Below are 26,275 nucleotides of genomic sequence, written 5' to 3'. Positions count from 1 at the left end.
ATATTGAAATTCAATTTAGAGATAAAGATATTGAAAAGAAAAAGAGCTGAAATATTGAGAATATCTAATAGAGAAAATGGGGAGAGTGAGAATCTCATTTTCCAAATTATGTATTCTTACAAGTAGATATGTTAGTGAAAATTTTAATGAATAAAATATTTTTCAATGTTAGATGTGTATTTTCTATTTCTTTTGAAAAAAAAAAAGAAAAGTAATCACCAATAATATTTGATTGAACGTGGAAGCAAACTTGTATTCATATGAAGAAGCACATTTATTTTGTTTCATTCTTTAAAAGAGACAATCCTAACATGTTGATTTTGTAGATCATATCATAAAAACAAAAAGTATTTTAAATTTTATTTGGCATTAAAAAGACATTGCATAATATATTGAGATAACTAATGACGTGCTTTAAAGGAGTTTTATTTGTTGGTTAATAAGTAATGTATACGCATTCCCCCCCCCCCTTTGGATTTATAATTAAACGAAACAGAAAACTAAAACAAAAGTTTACCATGAAGAGGGATTGAAATTATTATAGAAACTAATTCTTACATAAAGTATCAATTGACACCAATTATTGTACCCATAAATAGATCTAAACAGTTGCTTAATGATTTGTAGTTTCATAAAAGTCACTAACATTTATTAATAAATTTTGTTCAAACCATTACCTGTAGATTGCAAACACATGCTTTAGCGACAAATGGAAATAAACATTTTACGTGTGTATTAAATCTACATTTAGTTATGCCAGTTATATTGCTACAAAATCTTCTATTATAAAAGCACCAAACAAGACCATCGTATGTACACCAATTTATCTAAACAATTGCTTTAATTTTCAACAAAGACCAAATCTTCATCATGATCAATCCTTTGTCTTCTTCTCATATGGTAAGCAATATAGTTTTTTTTCAAACTTACTTATCAATCTACCTAATCTTTTAATCATGTGTTTGAATTATATCTAATTGAGCTTACCTTAAAAGAATAACATCATAGACAATTCATTACTAATTTTGTGACACTACTTGTTTATGTTCAGGTTAACATGGAGTTTATCTCTAATGCAATGATACTTTCATTCTCAATACTATTGTTGCTACCAAGTGCATCATATTCACTATATCAAAAGCCTGAAAATCATATTAAGACAGCTATTTTTGTAACTGGGAGTTTTGAAATGGGACCCGGATCAATTGCAACAAAAACATTTGAGAATATAAAGTTTCCAAAAGGTCATGTTGGAATTAAGAGTTTTGATGCGGAACTAGTTGACCAAGAAGGGAACTCTATACCTTCGTATGAAACTTACCTTCATCATTGGTTTGCAATAAAGTACCACCAAAATATTACCATGTCACCTAATCCTAAGCTTCGTCGTCCTGAGGATGCTTTTTTCCAAAGAAACGAAGGCACATGTAATGGTGGCATTCTTCCACATTATTGGGGATTTGGAGTAGAATCACGAGGAACAACCTCAAAAATTCCTGATCCTTTTGCTATAGAACAAGGTAACCCAACAAAAATTAAAAATGGATATGAGGAGAAATGGTTGCTCAACATCATGGTCATTGATACACGTGGTGCACAAGATAAGAAAGCTTGCACTCAATGTAGATGTGACCAGATGAATCTCCCGAAGGACTTTTATAATGTCACAAGGGATATACATAACCAAAAATTGACTACAAATTATAAAGGAGGTCTATTTTGTTGTCAGGACAACTTACAATGCAAGCAAATAGAGGGTTTTCAAGGTTCAAGGAGAATGGTTTCCTTAAGATACAAAATTAGTTGGGTTGATTGGAACATATACCAAATACCAGTTAAGGTTTACATACTTGATTCCACCGACAAAGTGAGGTCAAATGGTTCCAAAATACTTCATGATTGTCTGGTAGATAAGTTTTTCAAGACAGTACTTTATGATAAAACAATATACTTTTCAATCTTATTAGAGTGAGTGAACAAAAGTAAATCTTAATTCCTTGCAGGCAGAGTATACCATTCCAGCAACTGGTGGTGGTGGTGATTCTCCTCATGTCCAAAAAGCAAACATCCCAATGGAAAAAGGAGGTTATCTAATTTATGGCACTGCTCATATGCATTCAGGTGTTGTAAATGCAACTTTATATGGACAGGTGATGAACAATATTTTTCGCCATTCTTATAAACCATTTGTTATTAGTTACGTATTAATCTTGTGAAACTTTTTGTGAATGACTTTTTATTCAATAAATTTTCTAATTCCATATCATTGTAAAAGGTCATATATAACAATGCATCTTCAACTCTAAAATTTATGTTCTCCTACCATTTAGGATGGAAGGACTTTATGTACATCAACACCAAAATATGGAACAGGAAAAGAGGCTGGAAATGAGAAAGGTTATCTCATTGGAATGTCTGTTTGTTATCCACAACCGGGTTCAATCAAGATTCATGATGGTGAAATTTTGACTCTAGAATCTAGATATAAAAATGAGTTTCGTACTGGAGCTATGGACATTTCTACATCTATTTGGCAGAGGAACTACCACAATGATATTAAAAATGTAATTTTAAATTATTCATGTCCCTTCACTTAGTGCTTTATTTTATTTTGTGATAGTTGGTTCATGACAACATAAACATCAACACTCCTTTTGTCCATATCTCAATATGGAGTTCTTTTTCTTTTCTTTTTATATTCCATCGTATGGTGCATACAAGAGGAATGAACAAAAGACAATAGAGATGACATAATTTTTTTCCTTTCAATTGATATTCAAATGCCCGATTGTTTAAAGGAGTATTATGCATTTTTCTCTAAACATGCTTTTTTTATGAACACATTTCAAATTGAACCCACAAACTAATTCTTTAGGTATTTCTAAATAACATATATTTTTTAATTAGTTGTCCTTTTATACTTATAATTATAATTTTGTCATACATTTGGTTATATGCTTGAACATTTTCTCTTACTTTTTAACTAGAAAAGCTCAACATTATAGGTCATTAGGAGCATAATAAAGATGATGACAATGACAATATATAAAGAATATAAATACATATTTTATTATCATATTCAAAAATCAATTTAAAAGAGGATTTTTTTAAAGCAAAGGATTGCAAAAGTATCATGATAAAACCCTATCATTCCAATTATGTCGGCAACATAGGGGCAATCAATCATATGCCCGCAAACCAAATTTGTTCATCAAAAAAGGAAATAACAACAAACATAGGAGGACATAAAACCAAATCCATGCAAATAAAAAAAATAACAAAACCTGTAATTAGGCATATTCAACTTATCTCGAACAGAAGTATCGACAATAAAAGCTTTGGACTATATCCCACCATATGATACCTTGTGCATGTAAACCAGATTCGCTATCTATCCGTACAATAATTTCGTTCACACAAATATGGGAGCTATGGAAAGATATTCACTTAGTATATGACAAACAATTAATCCATTTATTTTGAAACTTCCACGGCACCAGGAGATGAGATTTGAAAATTTGTGCCAATGACAATGAGTCACCTTTCAACCATAATTGATCCGGACCTTTGCCTTGTGCTATTTCAATAGCTAAAAATCCAACTTGCAACTCAGCATGAAAGGCAATTGAAATATCCAAAGAGTGAGAGAAACAACCCAAAAAAGCACCCTAGAATTACGAAAAATTCCCCCACTAGCTGAAGGCCCAGACAACTATTTGTTGCACCATCAATGTTGCACTTAATCCATCCCATTTGAGTAGTTGCCTGAGATTAAGGCAGTAGACATAACTTTATGGACAATGTGCTCATACTGAAAAGGGCCACTTTCAAACCTAGCTTGGTTCCTATTATACCAAATAATCTAAATGATGTGTACAACTAAAGAAATGTGCACATCCTTGACCTATGAGCTAATTGAATTGCAGCAAGTATGATACAGGTCCATAGCGGAAGAAAAAGACTTGCTACATTGCAATAAGTGACTAAGCTAGTTCTAAAGCTTCATTGCTAAGGGACATTCCTGAAATAGTTGTTTTGCATTATCAACACTAGCTCCACAATGAGAACAAATAGAGGCAAAAGAAAAAAAACCCTACGTTCAAATTATCATCTGTAGGTGAACAATCATGAATCCATCTCCAAAACAAAAAGGATTTTGATGGCGAGATTCCTTTTCTCCGTAAGATCTTATGCCATGATAATGACTACAAGTTAGTTTGGAAGAAAGAAAACACTCCTTTAAAAGTCATGTTTCCTAAATTTGAGGGGATCCAAATGGGTTTATCTATGATCTCCTCTAAAGGAATAATAACAAATTTAATGTCTTCCGCTAGCTAGGAAAAGATAGTGTGAACTCTTGAGGAAGCACCCAACATTTATTCCTATTTAAACCCTTCACCATGGGCTGGAATGAGTTTCGAGTCAACTCTAGGATATTTAGAGTGATCGTTGTCGGTTCATCAAGCCAATTATCTAGCCAGAAGTAGATGTTAATAAGATCTCCAACTAACCAAACCAATGTTCCATAACAATCCAAAAAAAATCCTTGATCCTTGTCCAAATAGAAGAGAAGATATAATATTCCCCATGAGTACCAACCTTAAGAAATCTAGAATAGCACAAAATGCCCAAGGCTCATCTGAAGTGGCTAAAGACCAAATTAGCTTCATAATTGCAACCTTATTGATTAACTTTAGTGATCTAATTCAAAGGCCACCCATCTCTAAAGGAGATCACCTTTTTTTTTAGGATACTGTGAATAATTTTCTCTCGTCAATATCACCAATACAAATGAAATTTTGAAGCCACATATCAAGCATCTTCAATCTAGCTATAGGCCAAGAGTAAATGTGAAAACTATATAACAACCTACTCTACACAACTGTTTTAATCATCGTACTCTTACCATAAAGAAGAGTAAAGAACCCTTCCAGGAGCTTAAAAGAGGGGCACACCAAGATAAGAAAAAGGAATAGATCCTTTAGAAAATCCCAAAACATTTTTAAAAAGGATATTTGAATTTAGAAACACATAATATATCAAATTTTCCTACAAACAAACATTTTGATATAATAAGGAAAATTCATGTCCTCTCAATCAATTTAGTAATAGGAGTTGATTTTATGTACGTACACACACATATTTACACATATTTCAAGTGAAAATTAAATTTATTCTCGTAAAAAATAATTAAATAAATGTTATTTTTTTAGGAGTTTCAATTGAAAATTCCATCAAAATTTATCTAGACTTGTGATTTGATAATATAAGAATATACTACAAAAGTGAAAAATAAAAGTCAAGAAATTAGCAAGAATAATGATAGTTAGTCGTCATTAGTTATAACAAAGATCCTTAAAAAAATTAATTAGTTTAAACGTCGTTGATTAAAATAATATTATTTAAATTCAATTTCAAAATGCACAATCAAGGAATCTTTTTTAGAGTTTTAAAGATATTGAGTTGTACTAAATTATTTCAAGAAGTCATAAATTAATATCAGGGAGTCATTAAGTTAACAATATTTTGATTAGCACTTAATTAAGTTTATTAGCCAATTTTCTTCTTTAGCTGAATTTTCTGTCACCAATCCGCAACCCTCCTTTCAATTTGTGTCCATTTGTATTAATTGACTATCACTGCATGTCCACTTAACAATGTTTATAGAAAGATTTAAAAATACTTTATTAATTTATTCAGAAAAAAGATGTAAATTTTTTGCATTTCATAAAGGCAATTGTCAATAGAATTTCATGATATATGGAAATATAAATTAGTAAATACATAATTGCTAACAAATGTGCCATCTTCCATCAGACGACACGTGACCAATGTGCCATCTTCCATCAGACGACACGTGACCAATGTGCCATTTTGCATCAGACGACATGTGAAGTGGAAAATGACTTACACCAAGAAAACTGATCAAATGATGTTTGAGGCGGCAAAGGAAATTGCTAACAAGATTGTAAGTCACTTTCAATTGTCAATTGCAATTATTTATGTTTATTGTTTGATTGAGTAAACAAATAAATGTGTTCCTTATAGGATTCCATGGAGGAGCAGGCTTCACAGGATTCCATTGTCGCCCATGGACATTAAGATGTACTGAGTATTGTCATTGGCCGACCAGAACACCTTGGTCGTGTGCGTGCTGCTGGAGCCGATGTCACGATCAAACAATACTTTGGACCGGCTCCAAGGACCTCCCACACGTCTTCGTCCATGTCTCCGAAAGACATGGAGCAGTTGAGCCAAAAAATCAGGGACCAGCTAGAGGAGTGGATCACAGAAAAAGTGACTCGACAAGTAATGTTGTCCTTTAGCCAGATGCAATCCCAGTTTCAATCGTAGATGCAATCACAGGTACTCGCACTACCTCCTGAGCCTGAGGATGGTCGTTCAACTACTCATGTCAGCACAAAGGAAAATGTTGTCATCTGGTTTTGACGATACTCCACAAAGTAAATCCAAGGCTACTGCTAGGTGGATTGTTGTTAAAGTAAGTCATTTAAACAATGCATCTAGTTATATTTTAATACTGTGTAGACTAATTTGAAATTAACATTGAATATCTAAATTTCATAATGTATTTAGTGTAATAGACAAAAAGGAAGTACTGCGTGCGGGTATTATAATCTTAGGAAGTTTCAAGAATAATTGGAAAACGATAATTGCTTAATTCAAACATATTTCATTTTGTTATAATTGGTATTATATATTATTAACTTATGTTTTATTATATCATGTAATATTTCAATGATGCTACACCATTGAAACCAAAGAGATTGGAGGCGCTTCGCATCCAACAGGCAAGCTACTATTTGAAAGTTAAAAATGAAACAATTAGTGTGTAAGTGGTTTTGCAATTGTAGTGTACTTATTTACATTTTTTACAATTCTTGTTATATGCACATTAAATATTTTTTAATTAATAGTAAATATTCAATTTTTAAGGAATTTCTGCTAAAAATTGTTTGAAAACAGACTAAAAATTATCTGTTGTGGTTCTGCTTTTTAATTTGCAGGTTAATTTGAGGTAACTTAAAAAACAGTAAACACATTGAAAAATCTAAAAAACAACAACGATTTATACTAAAAACCGACGTTGATGTTTACAAACAACATCAGTTTTCCCAAAAACCGATGTTAACATGCACTCACAACATCAGTTTCTATAAAATCGATGTTATTGTTGAACATACAACATCAATTTTTACCAAAAGCCGATGTTGGTTGTTAGAAAACAACATCGATATTTAGTAAAAACCGATGTTGTTGGATGACAACCAAAATCGTTTTTACGAAAACCGATGTTAATATACAAATACAACATTGATTTTTTGCAAAAACCGATATTATATGTATAAGTTAACTAAGTATGTTATTTGACTATGTGGAGTTTATAATTTATCTATTCATGGCTGTGGCTTCATGGTTTTCATGGTTCTTGCTTCTTGCTTCATGATTTGGTTGATATTTTTTTCATGAACATTGTATGGATGTTTAAGTTATATTTGTATACCTTAAGTTTGATACGCACTTTGGCTTTTCTTTGATGCCAAAGGGGGAGAGAAATGGGATTAAATCAAGAATTCACATGAGTAATCAACTTATTTTTAAGATAAGCACAAATTCAAAAATAAAGGGGGAGAATTTATGTGAGTGATCGACTAGGAAAAAGTGTGTGTGTGTTTCTTGATTTCAGAAGTTGTCATCATCAAAAAGGGGGAGATTGTAGAAGCAAAGCTTCATGGTGAATCAAAGGTGATTCAAAGGTGTTTTGGTGATAACAATGATGATAACAAAAGATGATGACAAAGGTGATGACAAAAAGCTCAAAGATCAATCAAAGAACAACTCAAGTGAATCACGAACAATTCAAGACTCAAGAGGAAAAGTTGAAGAACACTTCAAGATTCAAGAGGAAAGTTGAATTCAAGAATCTAGATTCAAGGATCAAGCTTCAAGAATCAAGATCAACATTCAAGGTTCAAGAATTAAGAGAAGACTTAATCAAGATAAGTATGAAAATGATTTTTCAAAAACTGAGTAGCACATGATTTTTCTCAAAACATGTTTACCAAAGAGTTTTTACTCTCTGGTAATCGATTACCAGATTGTTGTAATCGATTACCAGTAGCAAAATTGTTTTGAAAAAGTTTTCAAATTGAATTTACAACGTTCCAATTAATTTCAAAAAGCTGTAATCGATTACAATGTTTTGGTAATCGATTACTAGCCCCTTTGAACGTTGAAATTCAAATTCAAATGTGAAGAGTCACATCCTTTCACATAAAAGCCTTGTGTAATCGATTACACTGATTTAGTAATCGATTACCAGTGACTGTTTCTGAATAAATCAAAAGATGTAACTCTTCAAAAAGGTTTTGACTTTTTCAAATTGGTTTTAAGTTTTTCTAAAAGTTGTAACTCTTCTAAATGGTCCTCTTGGCCAGACATGAAGAGTCTATAAAAGCAAGGCTTTGATTTGCTTTTAAAAAATTCATTCTATCAATCAATCTTTTCCAATTCATTCTTTACACAAGCAAGTTTTCCACATTGATTTCTGAGTCTCTTTGAACTTCTTCTTCTTCTTCCTTTTGCCAAAAGCTTTCCAAAGTTTTCTAGTTTTTCTAAAACTTGAAAACTTGTGCTATTCATCTTTTTCATTCCCTTCTCCCTTTGCCAAAAAGAATTCGCCAAGGACTAATCGCCTGAATTCTTTTTGTGTCTCTCTTCTCTCTTTTCCAAAAGAACAAAGGACTAACCGCCTGAATTCTTTTATGTCTCCCTTCTCTGTTGTCAAAGAATTCAAAACGACACAGTCTAAGAATTCTTTTGATTCTTCCCTTTCCCTAATACAAAAGTGTTCAAAGGACTAACCGCCTGAGAATTCTTTTGTATCCCCATTCACAAAGTATCAAAGGTTTAACAGCCTGAGATCTTTGTCTTAACACATTGGAGGGTACATCCTTTGTGGTACAAGTAGAGGGTACATCTACTTGGGTTTGACTGGGAACAAGAGAGGATACATCTCTTGTGGATCAGCTCTAGTGGAGGGTACATCCACTAGGGTTTCAAAGAGAACAAGGGAGGGCACATCCCTTGTGGATCTTTACTTGTAAAAGGATTTTTACAAGGTTGAAAGAAATCTCAAGGACCGCAGGTCGCTTGGGGACTGGATATAGGCATGGGTTGTTGCCGAACCAGTATAAAAACTCTTGTGTGTTTGTTTCCTTCTTCCCTACTCTTTTAATTTCCGTTGTGCATTTAATTTTCGCTTTTACTTTTGGTTAAGTTTCTCTTCTACTCCTTATTCTCTTAAGAACTTAGTAAAATCCTTAGAAGAGTAATTTTTTAATTAGTAAAGGTTTAGGAATAATTAATTCAACCCCCCCTTCTTAATTATTCTAAGGCCACTCAATCAACATCTTGCTACCTAAACATACATATATATATTTTGTGAGGTATGACTACCTTCCGAGCTTGTGCTTGTTTTATTTAAATTCCTAGGATCATGGGCAACTAGGTGTGTCCTACTATGACTTGAGAAACAAAGGTGATTAAATAACAAGCAGAAATTTAAAAGGTACTAGGTTGCCTCCTAGCAGCGCTTCTTTAACGTCTTGAGCTAGATGCGTGATGACTTGTCGGTCACGGACCTAGTACTTTTGCTTACCTTTGGCTTTGGACTTGGTTGCCTATTGGTCGACCATGTGTCGTAGGCAACGATCTAACTTTTTGTGGATGAGCTGAGGGGCTTTGGAGGTGGTGGTGGTGTGTTTGTTGCCCGTTGTCGTCCATCTCCAGGCTGTTGTGGTGTCTCGCCTTGCGCCTGCCTAGGGGCACAGTACTTCTTGATGAAAACTCGATTAGTAGGGGGCTTGATGACTTTGCTGGGGGGCAACAGGCACTCCATAGAACTGAAAGAGGCCCGTAATCATAGCTGGCAACTCCAAGACCCTGTTGGACTTCTTCGGGTCCACTGGGTGTCTTGTGGGCGCGATCCCTGCAAAAATTAGATGACATCAGAAATCAGTTGAGCGATGTACATACTTACCTATGTCATGATGGCGTGACCTTGCTGGGGGGAACGGACACCCTGTAGGACTAACAAAGGACCGTAACCAGAGTTGGAAACCCCAGGGCCTTGTTGGACTTCTCTGGGTCCACTGGGTGTCTTTGTGGGTGCGATTCCATCTGATACTTCCGCAGGGGGAGATTGGCATTGTGGCCACTGGACGGAATGTTGCTAAGAAGCAACGTCATCCATATCTGTGTAAGAGTGGTCATGTTGGTGCGCATGATCCGCACTCGTCTCTTTGTAGTGGCACGAGTGAAATCTTGCCCCGATATGCATAGTTGTTGCGTGATAGCCTCCTTCTCTGGTTGTGCTCGCACAGTTGGTTTCCCTCCAATATCAGGGGGTGGCCCAAGAACTGATAAAAGGAAACTACTGGCCCCTTAACCGGGAGCGCCAGTCTCGGTTAAGCATTAAGGGTAGAGGACCTTAAATTCTCTTAAGGTGTGGATATGAAGCCCACTGAAAGTGAGGACATGTAGCCCTCTAAAGCCGGGGGCGTGCAGCCCTCCAAACGCAAGGACGTGAAGCCCTCTGAAGGTGAGGACATGTAGCCCTCTAAAGGCGAGGGCGTGTATTCCTCTAAAGGTGAGGACGTGTAGTCCTCTGAAGGTGAGGGCATGCAGCCCTCTGATGGCGAGGGCGTGCAGCCCTATGAAGGTGAGGACGGGTAGTCCTCTAAAGGTGAGGGCATGTAGCCCTATGAAAGCGAGGACGTGTGAAGGTGAGGGCATGTAGCCCTATGAAGGCGAGGACGTGTAGTCCTCTGAAGGTGAGGGCGTGCAGCCCTCTGAAGGCGAGGGCATGTAGCCCTACAAGGGCAAGGGCGTGTAGCCCTCTGAAGGCGAGGGCGTGCAACCCTTTGAAGGTGAGGGCATGCAACCCTCTGATGGCGAGGACGTGTAGTCCTCTGAAGGTGAGGGCGTGTAGTCCTCTGAAGACGAGGGTGTGTAGCCCTCTGAAGGTGAGGACGTGTAGCCCTTTGCAGGCGAGGGCTTGCAGCCCTCTAAAGGTGAGGGTACTAGTACCCAAGGGTCCACCCTCATGAGAAAGCAAGAGATTGACTCATTGAGAGGGTCGATCATCCCAAATTCAAAAGATTGGACATTAGATGTAGGAAATCTATGCAATTAACATGATTTTTAGGGATGCAAATGCATGCAACCTTTGTCGTGAAATTTGGTAAATGAGGACTTCATATGAAGCAATGCAATGCAATGGAAAGTTGTACAATGTTCATGACATTCTTTCCCTATTTTGTGATTTTGATTTTGATTTAATTTTTTTTGGAGAACACAGATTGACTGTCCTTTGGAAAGAGGTGATAATTCATGCAACCTTATCCTATCTTTTGCAAATCTCTCTGGGAACTCCCTAGAGTGTATGTTCTGTTTGATTTAGTCACTTGACCATTTTGGAGTGACGGCAATGGAGTTGTTTGACGTTTAATCAATCCATTGAAATTCCAGGGTTTGTCCCCATCTTTTTTTTTTTGTTTAAAAACATAGACGGGTGAGAACTTTTGATCTGCCCCTATGTTCACTTGAGGCTCATGCACGATGCCCCTCATTGTCCCAGTGTAAGGCTTTGAGGTACCAATTGTTATCTTTCGTCATGACCTTGTAGCTAGGAACCTATTGGGTGAGAACCTCTAATTTGCCCCTAGGTTTACTTGAGGCGCATGCATGGTGCCCCAAATTGCCCCAGTGTAAGGCTTTGAGGTACCAATCGTTGTCTTTTGTCATGACCTTGTAGCAGGGAACCTATTGGGTGAGAACTTCTAATCTTCCCCTAGGTTCACTTGAGGTTCATGCGCAATGCCCCTCATTGCCCCAGTGTAGGGCTCTGAGGTATCCATCTTTGTTTTCACAACCCGGTAGCAAGGAAGAATGAAAGAAGCGGTTGATTCTTGAAAAAAGAGTTTTCCAAGGACGAGAAATAGTTGAAGGATTTTTTTTAGTTGGCAGATTAAGTCAAATGACTCCTATTCTTGATAACTCACTTCTCTCTCAAAAAGACAAACTTTCAGGAATGATAGAATGAGCTAACATGAATGTCTATATGTTTACTTGAAAACACAGTCAATCAAATGTTTTTTTTTTCTTTTATTTTGAAACTTATTTGTTTTGAACTTTACTCATTGTTTTATGGCACCCCCACCAACGTGCAAGACGAGTAATCTCTGATTGAATGGTCTTGGAAGTCAACACTCAGGAGCGCAGGTCGCTTGAGCAAACAAACCAATGGCTAGCATTCACATTCCGGTGGAAGTTGGATAAGAAAAGATGTGTTTGTGAGAGGATAAGAGAGACAAGGATGTCAAATTTATCCATATTATTTAGCATTGTAATTGTGGTTTACAATAATGGCATAAACTTGAAAATCCTAATGAGTCATTAGAGACATCTAACAACAGCTTTCAAAATTGCCCCATGTGTGGTGTCGCTTGTCAATGTTAGGATTCACAAGCGGTTCTCCTCAAATTTCAGCCAGCTCGCATCAATTAGGCTTACGCTTCGAGGTCATACAGTGATCAATGGAATGTCCCAGAACTCCTCCATGATATGCACATGTTGCCTTCGAGTCGTATCCATGGAGAAATGGAGGTTGATGAACCTTGGCTGGGGTTATGGCTACCATTGAATTATCATGTAGATATGGGAGCAAGTCAACATAGGACACCAAAATTGGGGTGAATTCTACAGGCTTTTCGCTGCAAAATTCATTTCTTGGTTGGTGTTTTGGTTTATGCTAAAGGTGGTGTTTGTCATTGGAAGTGCGGTAGGTAGGATTTGTGGTTGATTTAGGGATGACCTTTGTGGATGACTGGGTGGTGGGTAATGAGAAGGTTCGATATTGGCTGAGTAATGATGTTTGTTGAGCTGGTAGGGGATTTTCTATTTAGGAACGATAGTCGCAGCATGAGTTTCTCCTTCATTCTCACCCTCTTCATTTGCCCCACTTTTCTCATTTGTCTAAGCAGGATGATTAAATTTGCCTCTTTTCAAACCCGCTTCGATCCTTTACCCGACAAAGACCAAATTCGCAAAACTTGAAGGTGTGTAACCCACCATTTTTCATAGTAGAGCACTGTTAATATGTCTACTATCATTGTTATCATCTCCATTTTCGTCATTGGGGGTGCCACCTGGGCTGCCAGATCCCTCCACTTTTGGGTGTATTCTTTGAAGGATTCATGCTCTTTTTTGCACATGTTCTGTAGTTGCATCCTATCCGAAGCCATATCAGAATTGTACTGACACTGCCTAACGAAGGCAACTATTAGGTCTTTCCAAGAATGGACTCGGGAAGGTTCCAAGTTAGTGTACCAGGTAGCAGCTACCCCAGTAAGACTTTCTTGGAAAAAATGTATCAGCAGTTCCTCATCTTTTGCGTATGCCCCCATCTTTCGACAATACATCTTTAGATGGTTCTTGGGGCAAGTAGTCCCCTTGTACTTGTCAAAGCTCGACACCTTGAACTTGGGAGGGGTGATGATATTGGGTACTAGGAACAACTCTTCTAGGTTAGTAAAGGCATAATCTTCACCTCCTTCAATGGCCCTGAGCCTTTCCCCTAGATGATCCAACTTTCCCATTTCTGCCATAGCATGAGGGTTTTTACCCATTTGTGGAATGCAAGAGGTGTGGTTGTGGGTGATATTGAGGGCCCTCCAAAGTGTTTTGCAGGGGTATACCACCAACTGCTTACCCTTCAGTGGCATATCCGAGGCAAGGCTCGAAGTCAGCTAGATTGTGGTAGGGAATTTCATGTGTCTCCTCCATGGTTTAAGAGACATGTGCATGATCAGTTTGAGGTTGTTGGCTCTCAATGGGTATAGGAGTGGAGTTATTGACATTCTCATTAGGAGTGTACGTCACATTGGGTGGCGTATAGTTGGGAGGCAAGCCATATGGCGGGAAGGCGTGCTCGTTTTGAATTTGCACATCATGGGGGCCGCTCGTACTTCCCAAATCTTTGCATACCATATCTGAGGTTGGATGATTCATTTGGTTAAGGCCAGATGGGGGCATCGGGATCACCTTAGCAACAGCGCTGGTAGCGGAACTGTAACCGCATTGGCTTCCATTATCTTCTTTATGCTCATCATGGCCTCCATCATTGTGGCCATTTGCTCTTTCATGGCCTCCATGTCGGCCTTCATCTGCTCTTGCACCTCCTCTACTTTACCCATTGCTCTAGCTCTAGCATGGGTTTGGTAAGGGCACCGTAAAGCACGTTTTTTTCTTTTTTATAACAATGATTAAGTTCGTTTTTTTTTTCAAGGAAAGAATGCAATGAGCAATGCAACCAATGAACAACATGGATGTATGCGAATGATGCACAGTTGAAGTATTGCGAATTTTTACACAGGATATGGGGTTGAATCAATTTAGATTTTCAACATGGTCCATGACATCTTCGTCAAGGTGAAACTGGAAGTAACAAGGACATCGACAGTCCTAAATGTGCTTGGTAGTAGACGAAGCAGCGATGTAACTCGATCCATCTTTTGCCCCAATTTTTTGCAAGATGGTTACTTCCATACTTCAACTTGACTTGATGAACCTTTTCGTAAAAGCATGAGCTTGGTTCAACCCCATAAGCCAGAGAATGAAAATTTTGACCGCCAATACTTCAACAACATTTCATAGGGATGAAAGACTCCGAAATACGCATGTTATGCATGGAAAATGTAATTATGAGATTGAGATGCCCGAAGAGACATCATTTCCTAGTTAACCACGCATTAGGTACCATGCTCAATCATTTTGTTTTGTTATTATTATTATTATTATTATTATTATTATTATTATTTATTATTATTATTATTATATAGAAATGGGTTTATGATCCCAACATGGTTGGCTCATGGTACCTCACACATGCAACTAAGAATGTAGTATGAATTTTCACGCCTCCCCTTTTTGTTTTCATTTTGCAGACGAAAATGCAAGGATCATACATGAGCAAACATGAAAACAAAAGGTATGCGGTTTGTAGAACAAAAAGTATGTTAAATGCATATGCATGATGATGCAATGACTCATGCAAAATGTGATGCTGGAATATGATAACGGACAAATGCAAGAATGATATGTTCATTATGATGCCATGAAGAGATGCTTATGCGATGCATGATATGAATGCATTTACGAACACGGGAGCCCGGAAAATTATCTCTTCTTACTTGCATTCGGGGGCACAGTGCCCCATATGTGCAGTTAAGAAGGTGATATGGACCTTCTGGCTTCCTGTGACAAAAGACGAGACCAACGTACAATGCATGCGTGACGACATGATGCAGACGCGCAAAAGTTCAACAGGGGGATGTACACAACATGGCAATATCCACAAAATAATCATACAGCAAAGGTGTACATGACATTTAGGTTATATGCATGGTAGTGTTTAAAAGGCACGCAGCGTGTTTGCTTTGTGCCCCTATTTTAGGGACCTAATTGGGAGGAACTAAAAGGCTTTTAGTGATAATTCCCAAGGTGGTCATATCTCTCTTGATGGTCTCTAGAGGTATCATCCCCTTCAAAGAACATATTGCGGCAGTAGGGACTACTAGCAACAATATGTTATCAAAGAGAAAAACTCTAGATGAGGGTTCACTGTAATCAAGCAAGTCGGAGACCTAGCATGACCACAGATTCACCTCCACTCCTTATGTTCCCATGGACTCGGGTATAGGGCCCCTTTTCAACTCACCGTGTGTGCAAATAGTGTTGGTGTTTGTGTGCATCAAATGAATAAATATTTACCTCATGCATACATTTTAAAACACACTAAAAAGCATCAAAAGAGTTTATATATACAAGAACCTAAGGAAAAAAAGACAAAGAAAAAGAACAAAAGGGAAGTCATAGTAAGGAAAGCACACCGATTGATTGGCCTGACTCTTTAACAATAGTCCCCAGTGGAGTCGCCAACTGTCGCAACCTACCCTTCGGCGGGAGGGCGACGCGAGGGCTCACAGGTGCGTCTTCCAAGAAAGGAAAATGCGCGGAGTCGCCTCCAATGTTTATTCGAGGAAAACGTCGGAAAAACCAGAAAAGGATGTGGTCTACGAACTTTAAGTGTGAAAGGTTCGGGAGTTGTATTTACGCACAGGGAAGGTATTAGCACTCCACACGCCCGTCACAAGGGACGACAACCTTTAATCAAGTGTGCAAATATGACTTCAAATTATTTTATTTTCCCTTTCTTATGTTTTTATGTCTTTTTACGCTTTTTGTATTTTTTATCTTTTTGTGGTCGACAAAGGTGTTTTCCTTTCTCCTACGTATTCCTCAATTGTGATAAGGAAATCAGACCTACGTAGTTCTTTCAAATGGGGTGAATCAAGTGATTCTTTTTACTTGGAAGGTGGTCATTTAAGGCGTTGGACCTTAAAATGATCCATTTTACTTGGTGAGAAAGCTAAGGCATTGGACCTCTAACCATCTCACGAGGTCGACAAAAGCGGGGCTTTTGCTCCTATGTATCCTCCATCGAAGAGGAAATCAGACCTACGTAGTTCTCGCGAAAGGCAGTAAAGTGATGTGTGGATTTTTATGCTTTTGAACGGTCCATGTTAACCGACAAAAGCAAAGAGGACCGTTTAAGGCGTTGGACCTTAAAATGGTTTTTAGTAATTTTTTGCGGACAAAACTTGATTTTGTGAGTTAATTTTAGCCTTAGTTTCACTTTGGTTATTAGTCAATTGATCCAAGAAAACTTCCAAAGAAAAAACGTCCGATTGATTTTTTTTATTATTTTATTCCAAGATATTTTGATTATTTTATTATTATTTTGCTTTTTTTGGTTTAACCGAGGTTACAACGTGAACGATCGGTTAGATTTTACTTTGACAGTGATTAAACGTGATTACAACACAAATGATCGGTTCAAATTCATTTTATCATTTATTAGGTGAGAAAACGGCTTAAACGATTGGTTAAAGCTCGTTAAAATGGAAGAAAAAGAAACTGAAATTGAACGAAATAAAGATGAAAGCCAAAAAAACAAGAAATGAATTAAAAGTCTCGGATTTGGAAACTTATCTGTTGAAGAACGAAGAACGGATGAAGAACAAGGGAAAACCTTCACGGATTTGCTTAAGAAAACCTCTCAAAAGCATTACGGAAGCACCTCGGCTTGGATTTTCTTCACGGAAACAATTTTTTTCACCCAAAACAGTTGAAATGCATAGCCAGGGGAATCAGGGACCCTTAGAACAACCCCCTTTTGCCCTTCTATAGGACTTGATTTTCTTCTTTTTCCCTTCCTTCTCACTCATATTAAATGAAATATGCTTATTTAGGGTTATGGAAATTTAACGGAAGCATTACGGGTGTCCTGGAAGCCCCGGAAGCCCATTTTTTAACAAAATTAGGGAGGTGGTTGCCACCCAGCATGCCCAGGCGAGCTCAGCTCGCCCAGGTGAGCTCAGCTCATCCAGGTGAGCTCAGCTCGCCCAGGTGAGCTAGGATGCTTCCACCTTAAGCAAGAAATTTCCTAGAAACCTCCAGAAGGGCCCAGATTTGAAAATTACTATTTGCACCCCCATTTTACTAAATACACCCCCTTTGCCTTCGTTTTTGCTGATTCTTTTTCCGTAACGATACTTGTTTTCTTTCCGTAATGCCACGAAACTTTATGGATTACGCAACCATTCCCTCTTCGGCTTTTGGAATGTTACGGAACTTTACGGATTGCGCAATAATGTTTCCTTTCGACTCCCGACATGTCGCGGAACTTCACGGATTGCTTAACGATGGGTGTTAAGTTCCTCAAAGCGGTCAAGCGAAGGTTGCATGCCATCAAACAATGGTCCCCGGACGAAATTAGGGTATGACAAATACAAACATGGATGTGTATTGCACAATTAAAATATTGATGTTCCCAACTAATGCTAATGTAAATGTATTGAAAAATATAACTGACATGATAATAATTCCTTTTAGGTAGTTGTCTAGCCTATTATACAACGAACAAAACCAGATGACAACATTTTCCTTTGTGTTGACACGAGTAGTTGAACAACCATCCTCAGACTCAGGAGGTAGTGCAAGTACCTGTGATTGCATCTACGATTGAAACTGGGATTGCATCTGGCTAAAGGACAACATTACTTGTCGAGTCACTTTTTCTGTGATCGACTCCTCCAGCTGGTCCCTGATTTTTTGCGTCAACTACTCCATGTCTTTCGGAGCCATGGACGAAGACGTGTGGGAGGTCCTTGGAGCCGGTCCAAAGTATTGTTTGATCATGACATCGGCTCCAGTAGCACGCACACGACCATGGTGTTCTGGTCGGCCAATGACTATAGCCAGTACATCTTAACGTCCATGGGCGACAATGGAATCCTGTGAAGCCTGTTCCTCCATGGAATCCTATAAGGAACACATTTATTTGTTTACTCAATCAAACAATAAACATAATTAAGTGGACTTGGAGTGATAGTCAATTAATACAAATGGACACAAATTGAAAGGAGGGTTGCGGATTGGTGACAGAAAATTCAGTTAAAGATGAAAATAGGCTAATAAACTTAATTAAGTGCTAATCATAATATTGTTAACTTAATGACTCGCTGATATTAATTTATGACATCTAGAAACAATTTAGTACAACTAAATTTTTTTAAAACTCTAAAAAAGCTTCCTTGATTGTGCATTTCGAAATTGAATTTAAATAATATTATTTTAATCAACGACGTTTAAACTAATTAAATTTTTGAAGGATCTTTGTTATAACTAATGACGACTAACTATCATTATTCTTGCTAATTTATTGACTTTATATTCTCAAATGTTTTTGTTGCAATTGATCCTGGTCCCATTTCAAAACTCCCAGTTACAAAAATAGTTGTCTTGATATTATTTTCAGACTTTTGATATAGTGAATATGATGTACTTGGTAGCAACAATAGTATTGAGAATGAAAGTATCATTGCATTAGAGATAAACTCCATGTTAACCTGAACATAAACAAGTAGTGTCACAAAATTAGTAATGAATTGTCTATGATATTATTCTTTTAAGGTAAGCTCAATTACATATAATTCAAACACATGATTAAAATATTAGGTAGATTGATAAGTAAGTTTGAAAAAAAGGTATATTGCTTACCATATGAGAAGAAGACAAAGGATTGATCATGATGAAGATTTGGTCTTTGTTGAAAATCAAAGCAATTGTTTAGATAAATTGGTGTACATACGATGGTCTTGTTTGGTGCTTTTATAATAGAAGATTTTGTAGCAATATAACTGGCATAACTAAATGTAGATTTAATAGACACGTAAAATGTTTATTTCCATTTGTCGCTAAAGCATGTGTTTGCAATCTACAGGTAATGGTTTGAACAAAATTTGTTAATAAATGTTAGTGACTTTTATGAAACTACACATCATTAAGCAACTGTGTAGATCTATTTATGGGTACAATAATTGGTGTCAATTGATACTTTATGTAAGAATTAGTTTCTATAATTATTTGAATCCCTCTTCATGGTAAACTTTTGTTTTAGTTTTCTGTTTCTTTTAATTATAAATCCAAAGGTGGGGGAATGTGTATACATTACTTATTAACCAACAAATTAAACTCCTTTAAAGCACGTAATTAGTTATCTCACAATATTATGCAGTGTCTTTTTATAATACTCTTATATCTCATTAAGAAGTTTAATAAATACTTGCCTTAAAAAAAACACATTTGTCAGAAAAATATGTTGGTCGAGGCCTAAAGGATAGAATATATTTGTTATTGGTAGATAGTGAGACAATTAATGCCAATAGTAGTTGAAAAACTAAGGATATTTTTGTCTAAATTTTTATAATTGAATGTTTTCTAATATGTATGCATGACTTGAAAAGACTATTATTTTAAAATAGAGGGAGTGTATATTATATTATATAAAGTATATTTCTAAAAAATAATTATGTATTTGATGATACAATTTCTAAACTTAATGAAAATATTTTTTCCAACGAATATTATAGTCCCTCCATTCCCTTTTTTAAGAGATTATTTAGATATTTCCTTATTCATTTTCATATGACTCTGTTCTAATTGGTCGTTGCATGAATTATATTTTATCAAAATAACCTTAATTATTTTAGTGCATGTATCATAAATGCTACCAGTTGTCTCTTTCTCTCTCTTATGATTGAAAAAAGAAAGAGTTTAATTTTAAGAATTAAAAGACCACTACTAATATTCTTCTCCATATACATTAATTATTTAAGGGTTTCTTAAAAATAATGTTACAATTACAGACAAATTTATTGCTTAAAATTAAATTAACCAACTTTCTTAAAATGCATAAAATAGTTAATGTTTTATAATTAGTATGATTACCGTGTAATGTAACATTGTGATTTTTCTAATTCATGATAAAGTGATTGAAAATAATTATAAGAGTTAGTTTAATTTAATTTTAAAAAATAATTAATAAATATGTGAAATTTTTGTGTGTAAGATTCAATAGAAAATTTTATTAGAAACAAAATTGAGTTATACACTACCAGTTTAAGAATACACAACAGTGAGAACCATTAAAAAGAAAAAAAATGATTAGCACTTGTTTTACGGACAAAGAAAAAACACAGAAAATGTGGCATTTGCTACATTCAATTTCATTCACTTGATTTTATAATAAATGTGTTACAAGAGGTGTTCTATGCAAATAGATGTAATAAAAATATTATAACTTTATTGCTAAGAGACAAAAATTAGATGGTGCAATAAAAGAGATGCCACCATGCAACATGTGTACAATTGTTGGATGCGTCATGATAGTCCATGTGCAATGTGGAGCAACTTGCAAGGGAGGTGCAGGTGTAAATGTTTTAGGCAATGATAGATTTCTTATGTAGAAGTAAACTATATAATAATATATATATATATATATATATTATATTATATATATATATATATATATATAGGCTTATAAATTACTGAAGCAAAACACATCTCTTACTTATTCTTCTATTATTCTGTTATGTACGGTGAAGTCCGCAGTACCTCTTCTCCTTCATATTTCTTCTCTTTCACTTCTCAAAATACATACACTTCCAATTTCATAATTATAAGTTCAAGGAGTATTCAAAAGCTAAAAACATGTAATTCTTTTCTTCGCTTGATCTATACTATTGGTAAGTTATTCTTAATCTTTCTCTTCCCTTTCCCTTATCAAATCTGGACATTTTTCTTTCTCCTAACCATTTCTATTTTCTATGTTGTTCATGGGAATGGTTTGTTGTTAAATTAATGATGATTTATTCAAGACCCTGTCCAAAGTGATAAATTTCTTCACCTTCAATCATCTAAACCTCTATCTTTTAGCATCTCTTTGAGATAAGGGAGCTGACTCTTTATTTGTCTCCTTTGCATTCGTTGCTTAGTGTAAATAGGAAAATATTGAGTGTTGTTGTTTTGGTGATAGAAGATATGATCTTAATATGTTTTTGCAAGGAAAAAGAGAAAAAGAAAATGCATACTGGAGTTGGTGAGATCATTATGCGCATAGGGAAAAAAATCAGCGTGATGTTTGGATCTTATGATACCCGAAATAGAAGCTAAGCTATATAAGTCTATACATGCTTATTGGTTTTACATGTTAAAGTAGAAAGATTATTATAGATATATATTATGCCTATTCTTGCAAAGTTATAAAGTACCAACCATGAATCATTTGAGATTTTGATATCATTGTATGAGGAGTAGAATTGTAAGCCATATAGGGACTGTTTGAGTCGTATTGAATGAGTTCAAAACAGATAATGAAGTTAGAAGGAATAAAATTCTTAACTTTCCATAGGTAGATACAAAAAAATAAATTAAACTAAGAATTCAAGTTTAGATATTATGATAAAGAAAAAGAATTTAAACTGAGAACTTAAGTTTAGATATTAAGGTAATTATTTGAATGAATTATAAACGGTATAAAAATAATAATAAATATATGAATAGTCTAAAAACCTATTCTTAAAGAGTGTGCAACCGTTACACAACATCACTCTGCCTTAGGCACTATAAGAAGAAAAAGTAAAAGAAAACTGAATTTTTTTTCTCTCTAAATAGAATGATGATAATTACCATTAAATAATAAGTTTAACGATTGGAAAAACAGGAATCATGCTCAAAATAGATAGGCATATTCTTTAAAGTTTAAAACATTTCCTTTTATGATAGCTCTTTTTTAGTGACTATATAGGAAAAAGGAGAACTTTGTAAGTAAGAATAGTCCTAATAAAATCTAGAGAAAGTGACTGGATATGTTCTAGGAAAATAAAGGAAAAGAAATTATTATTCACAAAGATGTGAATTATGTATTTAAAATATTTTAGAATAGTCTACAATAGGCTTTAAAAAAATGGCGAAGTAAATTAATTTAATTACCATTTTTAAGTTTCCTTTTAATGGAATTTTCTAATATTTATTTAATAAATCCATTAGTAGATTATTTGACATTTTAAATTCTTAAACAACGTAGATAATATAATAATTTTAGGATTTAATATCCTTGATGAATAAGATAATAATTAGTAGTTGTCTCTTAGACAAAAACATATTAGCATATATTGTTCAACATTTTTAGTAGTGTCAAAAATGTGAGACAAATAGTTATTGAAAAATCCTAAAGGATTTTCGTTTTTCAAGGCCTTGAGAATAAGGTGATAATTTTGCTTAGTATTCCGTGGAGAGGCCCAACCCATGAGAGGTGGTTGGCATACTTTTGAATATGTCTAATCCACGTAAGGGAAATCTAAGCAATGGCATTAAATATATTATTGAGTAGTGTGCGTGAGTTGTCGAGGAACGCCTACGAAGCGTTGGGAAGGCTAGTGGTGGTACCATTTGTATCCTTGAGGATATACAGACGTGTGAATCCACATGAAGCTGGAGCCATTACAAACTCCATGTTGTGGTGGTGACCCCCACATACATATTTCCTAACGAAGTCCTAATTGCTCTGAGATCATATCTAGTGTCACCCCAATAGTTTTTCTTTGACACGTTTCATTTTGCGGATTCGCCCTGTTGTTGCTGCTGCCCCATGCTTAAGAGACACGTCAAACGGATTCGTCCACATGTTGGAGATCTCCATGGAGTTGAGTCTACATATATGGCATAACTATTATTGTAGAAGAATATGCTTTATAAACTTGTCTATTGTCTTTATTGAATATTAAAGTTTCATATTTTAGATGTATGAATTATTAAGTATAGGTTTTCATAATTTTATGAGCTTACCCACTACTAGAAAATATGATTTTAACATCGATTATTAAGGACTTTCAACATCGGTTATCAACCGATGTTGAAAGTACCAATGTTTAAAATAATATCGTTAACATTGGTTTTCCAAAACCGATGTTGAGATAAAAATGACAACATTGTTTTTTCAAAAAATTGATGTTGTATAGTAAGAATTATACAAAAAAAAGTCAAATATCTTCATATTAACATCGGTTTTTACCAAAACTGGTGTTAACTTATACATATAATATCGGTTTTTGCAAAAACCAATGTTATATTTGTATACCAACATTGGCTTTTGGTAAAAATTGATGTTATATGTTCAACAATAACATCGATTTTATAGAAACTGATGTTGTGAGTGCATGTTAACATCGGTTTTTGGGAAAACTAATGTTGTTTGTAAACATCAACGTCGGTTTTTAGTAAAAATCGTTGTTGTTTTTTAAATTTTTTAAATGTGTTTACTTTTTTTTTAGTTACCCCAAATTAACCTGCAAATATAAAAGCAGAACCACAACAGATAATTTTTAGTCTGTTTTCAAACAATTTTTAGCAGAAATTCCTTAAAAATTGAATATTTACTATGAATTAAAAAAATATTTAATGTGCATATAACATGAATTGTAAAAAATGTAAATTAGTACACTACAATTGCAAAACTACTTACACACTAATTGTTTCATTTTTACCTTTCAAATAGTAGCTTGCATGTTGGATGCGAAGCGCTTCAAATCTCTTTGGTTTCAATGGTCTAGCATCATTGAAATATGACATGATATAATAAAACATAAGTTAATAATATATAATACCAATTATAACAAAATGAAATACGTTTGAATTAAACAATTATGGTTTTTCAATTATTCTTTAAACTTCCTAAGATTATAGTTGACATCCGATGCATGACGTAATACCCGCACACAGTACTTCCTTTTTGTCTGTTACACTAAATACATTATCAAATTTAGATATTCAATGTTAATTTCAAATTAGTCTACACAATATTAAAATATAGCTAGAAGCATTGTTTAAATGACTTACTTTAACAACAATCCACCTAGCAGTAGCCTTGGATTTACTTTGTGGAGTATCGTCAAAACCAGATGACAACATTTTCCTTTGTGCTAATACGAGTAGTTGAACAACCATCCTCAGGCTCAGGAGGTAGTGCGAGTACATGTGATTGCATCTACGATTGAAACTGGGATTGCATCTGGCTAAAGGACAACATTACTTGTCGAGTCACTTTTTCTGTGATTGACTCCTCCAGTTGGTCCCTGATTTTTTGCCTCAACTGCTCCATGTATTTCGGAGTCATGGACGAAGACGTGTGGGAGGTCCTTGGAGCCGGTTCAAAGTATTGTTTGATCATGACATCGGCTCCAGCAGCACACACACGACCAGGGTGTTCTGGTCGGCCAATGACAATAGTCAGTACATCTTAACGTCCATGAGCGACAATGGAATCCTCTGAAGCCTGCTCCTCCATGGAATCCTATAAGGAACACATTTATTTGTTTACTCAATCAAACAATAAACATAAATAATTGCAATGGACAATTGAAAGTGACTTACAATCTTGTTAGCAATTTTCTTTGCCGCCTCAAACATCATTTGATCAGTTTTCTTGGTGTAAGTCATTTTCCACTTCACGTGTCGTCTGATGGAAGATGACACATTGGTTACTTCCTAACCTGTATTTTTATACTAAAACTTGCACTTAGTTTAAAATTTTATAAATTTCAGTAGTTATGTATTTACTAATTTTTATTTCCATATATCATGAAATTCTATTGACAATTGCCTTTATGAAATGCAGAAAATTTACATCTTTTTTCTGAATAAATTAATAAAGTATTTTTGAATCCTTCTATAAACATTGTTAAGTGGACTTGCAGTGATAGTCAATTAATACAAATGGACACAAATTGAAAGGACGGTTGCGGATTAGTGACAGAAAATTCAGCAAAAGATTAAAATTGGCTAATAAACTTAATTAAGTGCTAATCACAATATTGTTAACTTAATGACTCGCTGATATTAATTTATGACATCTAGAAATAATTTAGTACAACTCAATTTTTTTAAAACTCTAAAAACCCTTCCTTGATCATGCATTTTGAAATTGAATTTAAATAATATTATTTTAATCAACGATGTTTAAACTAATTAAATTTTTGAAGGATCTTTGTTATAACTAATGACGACTAACTATCATTATTCTTGCTAATTTCTTGACTTTTATTTTTCACTTTTGTAGTATATTCTTATATTATCAAATCATAAGTCTAGATAAATTTTGATGGAATTTTCAATTGAAACTCCTAAAAAAATAACATTTACTTAATTATGTTTTACGAGAATAAATTTAATTTTCACTTGAAATATGTGTAAATATGTGTGTGTACATACATAAAATCAACTCCTATTACTAAATTGATTGAGAGGACATGAATTTTCCTTATTATATCAAAATCTTTATTTGTAGGAAAATTTGATATATTATGTGTTTCTAAATTCAAATATCCTTTTTAAAAATTTTTTGGGATTTTCTAAAGGATCTATTCCTTTTTCTTATCTTGGTGTGCCCCTCTTTTAAGCTCCTGGAAGGGTTCTTTACTCTTCTTTATGGGAAGAGTACGATTGATTAAAACAGTTGTGTAGAGAAGGTTGTTATATAGTTTTCACATTTACTCATGGCCTATAGCTACATTGAAGATGCTTGATATGTGGCTTCAAAATTTCATTTGTATTAGTGATATTGACGAGAGAAAATTATTCACAGTATCCTGAAAAAAAAAAAAAAAGGTGATCTCCTTTAGAGATGGGTGGCCTTTGAATTAGATCACTAAAGTTAATCAATAAGGTTGCAATTATGAAGCTAATTTGGTCTTTAGCCACTTCAGATGAGCCTTGGGCTTTTTGTGCTATT

At 35.0% G+C, this 26,275-nt stretch overlaps 1 protein-coding gene across 1 annotated transcript; it reads left to right on the top strand.

Moving 5' to 3' along the window:
* The first annotated feature begins 1,057 nt into the window (after positions 1-1,057).
* Positions 1,058-24,564, top strand: LOC106794489 (uncharacterized). Its single transcript, XM_041014664.1, has 4 exons — positions 1,058-1,906; positions 2,004-2,150; positions 2,331-2,564; positions 24,481-24,564. The coding sequence occupies exons 1-4, from the start codon at positions 1,058-1,060 to the stop codon at positions 24,562-24,564; spliced, it is 1,314 nt and encodes a 437-aa protein (XP_040870598.1).
* Positions 24,565-26,275: the final 1,711 nt, after the last annotated feature.

The sequence above is a fragment of the Glycine max genome, chromosome 1 (genome assembly GCF_000004515.6).
Source record: "Glycine max cultivar Williams 82 chromosome 1, Glycine_max_v4.0, whole genome shotgun sequence".
NCBI lineage: Eukaryota > Viridiplantae > Streptophyta > Magnoliopsida > Fabales > Fabaceae > Glycine > Glycine max.
The sequence above is the reverse complement of the archived record's forward strand: the minus strand, read 5'-3'. Positions and strand labels throughout refer to the sequence as shown.

Excerpts from the sequence above, each read along its gene's own strand:
- LOC106794489 (XM_041014664.1), top strand. The coding sequence starts at position 1,058 with ATGGAGTTTATCTCTAATGCAATGATACTTTCATTCTCAATACTATTG. Across the intron at positions 1,907-2,003 it reads AAATACTTCATGATTGTCTG|GCAGAGTATACCATTCCAGC; the intron begins GTAGATAAGTTT and ends AATTCCTTGCAG. Across the intron at positions 2,151-2,330 it reads ATGCAACTTTATATGGACAG|GATGGAAGGACTTTATGTAC; the intron begins GTGATGAACAAT and ends CCTACCATTTAG.